The sequence below is a fragment of the Olea europaea genome, chromosome 14, assembly GCF_002742605.1.
Source record: "Olea europaea var. sylvestris chromosome 14, O_europaea_v1, whole genome shotgun sequence".
NCBI lineage: Eukaryota > Viridiplantae > Streptophyta > Magnoliopsida > Lamiales > Oleaceae > Olea > Olea europaea.
Window position 1 is genome coordinate 268,421 of NC_036250.1, and position 9,248 is coordinate 277,668.

A 9,248-nucleotide genomic window follows, 5' to 3' on the forward strand; every position below is an offset into this window, starting at 1 on the left:
ACCAAGTATAACTGAAAAATATTTTGCTTCTCTAACATTTTGAATGATTGCACTTTTGATTTTTCCAGCCAACATGAGTATGAATTCATTTTGAATTTTGTGACTAAGATAATGATAATGAATTTCTTTTTCTTGAATACGACAGATGTGTTCCCTTAAAATTAGATCGAACTCTACAATCATTTCAATTAGACCTAAAAAATTCCCATTATCTTTTTCGTAATTTTTCTCATTAGTCCCCCGAAATGCCAGATTATTCTTGCATAGAAAGCCAACAATAGAAATTATCCTCACAAAAACTTCTCTCCAATATTCTCTATCTTTGTTGATTATATCTTGCATAGCTTTATCAATTGTTAGATTCTATTGTAATCTCCTTTCCAATTCAACCCATCTTCTCGTGTTATGCATGTGTCCATTACTAGTTTCATGACTTTTAAGACTGAAACTAAGATTTTTCCAATCATTGATTTCTTCATTAGCTAATTGAATATTGTTTCCTTCTTGCTTGAACAATTTACAACAAAAGCAAAACACTTTATCCAATGAAATTGAGTAGACCAACCATTTTCTACCACTCTTCTCACCATTTGTTAAATGTTGAATATAATATGTAGAAGAGAAATGCCTATTTTCTAAATCTTTAGGAAAAATAAAACCATCCTGCCTAAGGGGGCCTCTTTTCACTATCAAGTCTATCAAGCTTTGATCAATAGTTTTCCAATTTCCCTGATCAATAATGTCAAAATGCAAAGGTACACATTTTTCAATTTCCTCCAAATTTTCTTGCTCATGATCCACTGAAATTTCATGCTCTCTATTCATATTATCTTCACTTTGAACCTTTTCATTTTCAAATTCTTCATCAACCAAATCTTTCATCGGACTTTCTCTTTTATTATTAATATTACTACCAAGAAACTTGTCCATAGCTCCTACTTGGGATTGAATAAATTTTTCATTTTTTTTTTCTTTTTTCATTTTTAATGTCCAGACAAATACTTTCTAGTAGACATATTAAAGCAATACAACAATTCAACAAAACAAAATCAATACAAAAATATGATATTAAACTTTAAATTAGTTGAGGAACAATAAAACCTGGTCCATGCCATTTTTCCTTTATTGTGTTCGCATAAGAGATGGCTGCAGTCTCTAGGTTTGCTGATGAGTGATGCCTCCAATAATGCTGCGTGGACGGTGGAACATAAAAAAGTGAGACAAAAATGGTAGTGGGATTATTCACATATGTAATCTATTTGCTAGCCTGCACTTTTGGATTAAGCATAAACAATTTGAAAATGAATTGAAAACATTAAGTTTTGAAATTGATTAGTGATTACCAAATTTTGTTAAAGAAAAATGCAATGGCAGTGAGAGAAGATCGGAACCGTATGCTAATATCTTCAAAATTAAACATTCAAAGAGAGAATTAATTTTATGTTGGGTTTAAAAAAATTAATGGTAGGTGACTGTTGGAGTGGAATTTGAAGAGACAAAAAAGACATTTTGTCTTTTAAGAAAAAGAAAAAGGATCTTTGGAAGATAAATTGTCAAATTAGTTATATAGGGAGAGAAAATTATGATTATGATATATTTACACAATAAATACATGTAAGTATTTATAAATTTATACGTTTTTTTAAAAAAATTGCATTTTTAATTTTTATTAATTTCTTGTGTTAACATATGACAATTCTATTTTAAATAATTTCACTAATATAATTTTCGTTTTTCTTTGACTAGCCATAATCTTATAGAGGGGCCTTAGGCTATCGCCTACCTCGTCTATACTCAGGACCACCACTGCATTTTTCCCTTGTCATTCTTTTGGAATTGCAATAGTAATCCTGTAGTATCAGCCATGTCTGCATTTTAAATTTGACTTTATCAACCTTTGTTTTATAACTCAAAATGCCCAAAAGTTGTTTTTGCTTCCAAATCCATAAGAATAATTTGTTAAACCTAGCAAATAGTGGTGCTCAACCTGCAATTAGTTTTTGCTAGTAAAGTGCTAAATTGTGATAAAAACTGACTTCTAATTTTGATCTGATTGTGGTGGGAATGAAATTTATGTTTTACCAACTTTACAATAGGTTGAAAATTCGAAATACCTTAGATGAAATTCAGACAATCACATAATGCAAAACTATATTCTAGGGGATAAATTGACACTACCTTGTAAGCCCCTGTTTGACACTCATTCTAAAAAAAGAAAAAAGAAAAAAAAGGGGGGGTACATTCTTAATCTTGTGGTCAAAGAATGAAAATCAAACGGGAGCTTAATATATGTTACGAACACATTTTATCTGAACTAAAATAAGGAAATAAAGATATATATTAAGTTCAAATATTGGATCAAACCATCATAATTACTATTGACTTGTTCAAACGAAGATAAATAACAATCATTTAAAAATGATTAAAGATGTTCGTACCTTGAATTGAAAATGATCGTTTGAAATTAATTGACAATTTTTTCACATCTCTACTTTGTGTTAGTAATATTTAACCTAATCGAAGTACTAAGCATGCCATAAAAGGCAACTTTTAATAAAATTTCCATGTAATACTCCAACCTTTACTGATTATAATAATTTATTTTTTTCACTCTTTCTTGCTGGGCCATTTTTAGTACCCACGGCCCATTAATTATCCTTACTTGGGCTACAGCCTAAAACATTTTCACTTTGGCCCATTTTCATTATAATTTTCTCGTATAAGTCTAGATTATTCCATTGCAGCCGTCGTTCGGCCATCAATAAACCCTAAAATTCCTCTATACCCTAACCTTCATGACTCCTATATAAATCCCTTATCAGAATAATAAACCAATAAGAAGGCACTTTCTTTTATTTTTTTCTTGTCTCAAAGTATTTCTTTCTACGTATATGCATTTTGATATAGAGTTCTTACGGGGAATGTTATTGAACTCGAATTGGAATTGGAATTGGAATCGTAATCGGAATCGGAATCGGTGTCGGTGATGATAAATTGAAGGCTTGTTTCTCAAAACATTCGCAGTGGCCGCCTGAGAACTTTCGCCTTCGCCAGGCTTGAGAGTTTGTGCTGCTTTTATCCTTCCTTGGATATCTGAGACACCTTTTTTCCACTCACTCAGTTTTTTGTATGGATCTGTATCGATTGCCTTTAGTTTTTCAACTGGCATCCAATCTTTTATTTAATCCATCTTTCTGAAGGGATTTTAAGTAATTTTATTATTGATTTGATTTTGAACCGATTTGGTCAGTGATGATAAATCCAAAGGCTTGTTTCTCAAAACATTCGCAGTGGCCGCCTAAGAGCTTTCGCCTTCGCCAGGCTTGAGAGCTTATGCTGCTTCTATCCTTCCTTGGATGTCTGAGACTATGATTTTTCTTGATTTTTTCCCCTATATTTTTTTGGCTTCTTTTCAATCATGTATTATTTATTAAAATAATATTACATGTAAATAAATAAAAAATTTCTTTATTTTTCAACAACAGATTTTTCATCAATTTATTTAAAGATTTATTTTTTTCATAAAAATGAGGCTAAAACAATGTTGTGCTGATTGCCATTCTTTAATTGAATAGTTTTTAATTTTTTTTTAGCAGCTTATTGTGAAGAAAGCCATTTCTGTGAAAATGTTAATTTAACAATTTAAAATAGTGAAATTTAAATAGTCTTTTGAACATAATTTTAATAGTTGATTTTTTAAAATAAAAATAATTTTATATTTAAAGAATTTCTTAAATGATTTCAGACTACGTGAAATTGTACAATAAGTTAGATTAGAGGCGAATTTATACGATAAATTCAATGGACAGAGTCCCCCTTACCAACATATATGACTAGTGTTTTGAAAATTGGATTGCACTTGTTGGCTCAACAGGAAAACCCAAGAACCAATTCGGTCATAAGGGCAAAATTGGATGAGAAAAAATTAGTGTAGAATTTGGCAACCGTTTGGCTTAATCGGAAAACTGACGAATTGGGTATGGTTCATCGGTTATATTTTTTTGAAAGAAAAATTAAAAGGAATACAAGCAAGCTTTGTCAATACCGTATTTCAAATTGCCAAAAACTCTTGTTGAATCAATGATCTTATTTCATCCAAAAAAAAATTAAAAAGAACGTAGGAACAAACTAATATTTATGCTCGTACTTGGTATATATATATATTCGTATGTTAAGTCGTGATACACGTACAGGCAGAGACTCACAGGCTTTTGTCAGAACAAACACAAGGGTGGGGCCCTTTTTTTTTATTTTTTAACCAAACATTTTCTATCAATACACTATTTAAAAATACATTTTCATTCCAATAACGTGGCTCAAACAATGGCTTATATGCATGTATTTGTATGGGTATATATTTGTATATGTGTGAAAGTAAAATCAGAAAAGAAGAGGCCCTTTTTTCATTTTTGGATCGATGTTCGGGTCGATTTTTAAAACATTGCATATGATATACAATTTTGACCAATCATCTGAAACCTTAAATTTATGCTAATTTAATGATCTTCATCAATTATATTAAAATCCTTAAAAATTTATACCCTCAAATTGAAAAATATCATAATCACCTTTTAAAAACATAAAATACCATGTAAGAAGCAATTTTTAAGAGAGAAACAAAAATAGAAATCATAATTACTCATTTAATTTTTTCACAGTCGATTGTCTACCTCAAAAAATTATACAGATACGAGAAACACATTCTTGAAATGGCAATTCATTTATATATCCCACTATTTACTAAACCACAATTTCATTTGCATTACCATATGTTGACACACAAAAAGTTCAGCCCAAATCGAATAGTACAAGGGATGAAGTCCAATTGAAAGATCTCCAAAAATCAAATAGTCCAAAAAACGAACCAATCAAGCAATGCAGGATAAAGGCCCAAATAGGGAAGTCCATGAACGTGGTAATACTATCGTCCAAGGTTGCAAGTCGCCCAAGATTTGAGCGAATGAATTGTCATGCAGTCGTCCAGAACTGTGACCCTACTCTCGTCCAAACATTCGAGTCGCCCAACATCTTAGCAAACATAAGATGTTATGGTTATCTAAAAGTGCAGTTAATGAAGCAGTTATTGAGTAGTCCTATCACGTTCCACGATTTAAGGAATTCAATTGAAGACGATTGAACGACAAAAGTAATGGCAACAGTTAGAGAAGGCAGTTCCACAACAAGTTGGCCACTACGAGCAAAGTGGGCAGTTATAGAGCGATCAAGCAGTTTTTAAGCGGTTAATTACGAAGAGATCATCCATGGAGTATAAAAGGAAGAAAATAAGTAGAGCAAACCCCCCCGAATCAAACACTCTCAAACAGAGAATATATAATTTTAAATTTCTTAGTTTAAATTTAAAAATTTCTTTTTTTAGTAATTCGTGTGCTTGCTCCCATTGGAGGCATCCTGTTTTTATTTTCCAATTGTAAAGTCATCGCCAATAAAAAACACCCCTTTTTTGGACTGTCTCAAGAGGTTTGTCCCTTACACAATCGTCTAATCCCTTTTTAATTGTTAGCGACTAACCCGTACGAAACAATTTGACACGCCCAGTGGGACAGTGGTGTTTGGTGTTGAAGATGACAAAAAGTGAAACAATATGCCTCAGAGATCCGATAAGGAAGCAGCAAGTCAGGGAGGAGTCCAGTCTGTGATCGAGCGATATGAGGAGCATCATAGCTCTCCACGAACAGATTGATAGAATCAAAGCAGTAACAGTCGTTACGAATCAATGGCAGAGTTGAGTCCTCGAACTATGCGTACACTATTTGGAGAATTCACACAAGATGTCGTTGAACAGGTAAATTTTTGAAATATTCATAATATGGAAAGATTTACCCAGAATGGGAATGCACATTATGACAACATGACCAAACAACTGAATACTTTGAATAAAATAATGAATAAGTTAGTAGACCAAATTTGTCAACTAGTTATGCCTCTTTTAAACCATTTTCAAACTAGGACAATTGTGGGAGATAATCCCCCAGTCCTAAATCCAAGTCAAGGGGTAGAACCACATTTCGGTCCCTCTATTTCAAACCAAGGGATGGTGTAATGCCAAATCAGAATAATGGTAGTGGTATGCCTAACTTGGAGGGTAATCCAAATGTAAGAGATAATGTCCTAAATAACGGGCAGAATACCCCACGTGTTAATGAGGGAATAAATGTTCAGGCTAATGGTAACAATGGCCCAAATCATGGTAATTTTATTCCTAATCAAGGACCAAATATCAAGCCTCAAGCAAATCAACCGGTCAACCAACCTGTAGGGATTCCATATGACCCCCAACGTCATGTTGAGGAATCAGATTATGGAAATTGTACAGATCAGATGACTTTTGGGGTATGTCCTGTCATTAGGTCGACCTACACAAAGCCATATCCTGATTGGATAGACGAAGCATATTCATGGCCTAGAGGGTATAAAGCGCCAGAATTCTCACTGTTTACCTGTTTAGGGGAGGTGTCTACTCTAGAACACATAGGACGATTCACACTGCAAAGTAGTGACGTAACTGATTATCATAAAATGAGGCTTTTCCCTAGTTCATTAACAGGAGTAGCTTTCTCCTGGTTCATCAATTTGCCAGCGAATTCTGTTCAAACATGGCAACAATTGGAACAATTATTCCACGCTCAGTTTTATAAGACTGAATCTGAAGTTACTTTGGCCGATTTGGCGAACCTACGTCAAATACCAAACGAATGGGCAGAAGGTTTCCTCTAAAGGTTCAAGACAGCAAGAAGTAAATGTTTTGTACCTCTGCCCAAAAAATAGTTTGTCAAAATCGCTCAAGGTTGTTTAAGCTTTGATTTAAAAAAGAAATTCCAAGACAAGGAATTTCCTGACCTTTTCCAATTGAGCGCGAACGTGATTAGGTATGAACGATTAATAAGAGAAGAAGAGCAGATAAAAAATTCTAGCAAGGGGACTTATTATAGAGACCCAAATTTTGATGTTCATACCATCAATAACGAGTCATACGATCAGATCGAAATGTGTTTGACCGAATTAGTCAAAGGAGACACGTATACTTGTCCTATAATGGCTAAGCCTAGATCATTGGGCAAGGATGAGCATATGAAAGATGAAAACGTAAAAGTTAGAACGTTCTCATTCGATGTAACCAAAACTGACATTATATTTGATAAATTATATAAGGATAAGCAGATAAAGCTGAGCGATAAGCATAAATTGCCAAACCCCGAACAAATTAAGGGTAAAAAATATTGTAAGTGGCATAATGCATGGTCACATTTGACTAACAATTGCTTGATTTTTCGCCATGTGTTACAGGATGCCATTGAATCAGGACGAATTACGTTCGATGATAAGAAGAAGATGGCAGTGGATGAAAATCGTTTTCCACAGCCACTTAGAGTGAATATGGTGACGTCTGGTTTCAAAAACAAGTTGCCAAAATTCAAATTGGTTATAGATGATGGAGAAGAAGACCCTGGACCACATCCCGGTGTCTTCGAGCGTATTAAAGGGAAGGAGTCAAAAAAGGATGAAGACGTATTGTGTACAAGATGTAAAAGAGAAGTGAGTGGGAATACGGAGAAACCAGGGATATGGCAGCATCCCAATCGCCCTACTTTCTTCCCAAACACTCAGCCTGGTAGAGGGCGAGGTACATCGTTCTATAAGGGACCGCCTTTTGAGAGGCAGTTCAGGCCAGTAAATAATGGAAGGACATTCAGGCCGCAATCTCGCCGACCAAATGTATGGCATTCGTTCCAGTATAATGCAGGAAAGACGATACCCTTCAACGAGATGATTAGAATCCAACAAAGGCGTTTCCAACGAAATTATGGACGAATGATGAGGCAACAACAGGGAGTGCCACGTCTTAAAGCGCCTAAACTACTCGAGATAGCCAATCAAAATGTTCTCAAAGATAGTGAAGAGACTGGTACAGATGAATCAATGAAAGAGTTGTCAAAAACTTCTTCTGGGAGATCGAAGTTTGAGCGAGACAGAAGGGATGGAGAAGATCCAGATCAGCCCTTTACTATTCAGTTCGGTACGTTACCTCCTGTTGTGGCTAATAACTATTTACTAGCCAATGAGTTCAAGAATAAAGAAAAAGAAGAAGAAGAAAGAGAGGATAACGAAGGAGAAGCATGCGTGCTGAAATATGAAGAAGGCCAGACTTCTAGAGAGGCCTACAATGGTGAAGAAGATGATGGTATGACAGACATTGAAGAAGAAATCGACTTAGAAGCAGAAAGAAGAAGGAGAGGAGTATTGTACAATACTCTATTGAAGCAACTACATCGAGAGAGAGTTCGTGAAGTAGATTTATTGGGAGAACCATCTGGGCATTCTTTCGATTTTTACGTGCTGTACGGGACGTCCAAAAGGAAGAAGAGAGTGCCTCGCTCTGAAAAGTATGGATCACCTCCGAGAATAATGCCTCCTCTCACAAGTTGGGTAACGGACGAGGAAGCATCAGAAAACAGTAAAAAGAAAATTCAGGAGACAGAGGCTCGGTGCGATATGCTACACGTTGACTTATCACAAAAGGATAACTCGACAGAGAACAAGCAGGAAGTAGAAATAGAAGCTGCCGAAAATGTTATTTTTAAACGGCCAGCTATGAAATTGACTAAACACTTATGGCCGTTGTACGTTAAAGTTCTAGTTAACGGCATACCTGTGACAAAAGTGCTTGTCGATAATGGAGCAGCTATAAACACCATTCCATTTAGGATAATGAGGAAATTTGTAAAGACAGAAGGGGATATGATTCCAACAGAAGTCATCCTTACAAGTTTCAATGGAGGAGCAACTGCAGCTAAGAGAGTTATGCCATTGGACATAACTATAGGTACAACTACTAGGACCACAGTATTCTTTGTGATAGATGGTCCTACTAGTTACAACGTGTTATTAGGAAGAGATTGGATACACAGAAGTCGTTGTATACCATCATCGCTCCATCAATGCCTGATTTTTTGGAATAACAAGGGTGAAGTAGAGGTGGTGTAGGCCAATCATAGGCCTTTCGTAACAGAAGCAAACTCAGTGGAAAGGTTCATATACGAAGGAAACTATGGACCTGTCAGGGTAGTCCAAGATGGGGAAGAAACTCAGATTGTCGCGCAGAGTGAAGAGCCATTTTCAATAGACGCACTCATCGAAATGTTCAGTCAGATGAGGCCAAATATAGTGGCCCTAGAAGAGCCAGTAATTGGTAAAAGAATAATCAAGGAGTCCTGAATGAGTTCGAAGCA

At 35.1% G+C, this 9,248-nt stretch overlaps 1 protein-coding gene across 1 annotated transcript; it reads right to left on the reverse strand.

Annotated features, from left to right (window-relative positions):
- Positions 1-363: 363 nt before the first annotated feature.
- LOC111409686 (zinc finger MYM-type protein 5-like) lies at positions 364-930 on the reverse strand. Its single transcript, XM_023039700.1, has one exon. The coding sequence runs from the start codon at positions 928-930 to the stop codon at positions 364-366; it is 567 nt and encodes a 188-aa protein (XP_022895468.1).
- Positions 931-9,248: the final 8,318 nt, after the last annotated feature.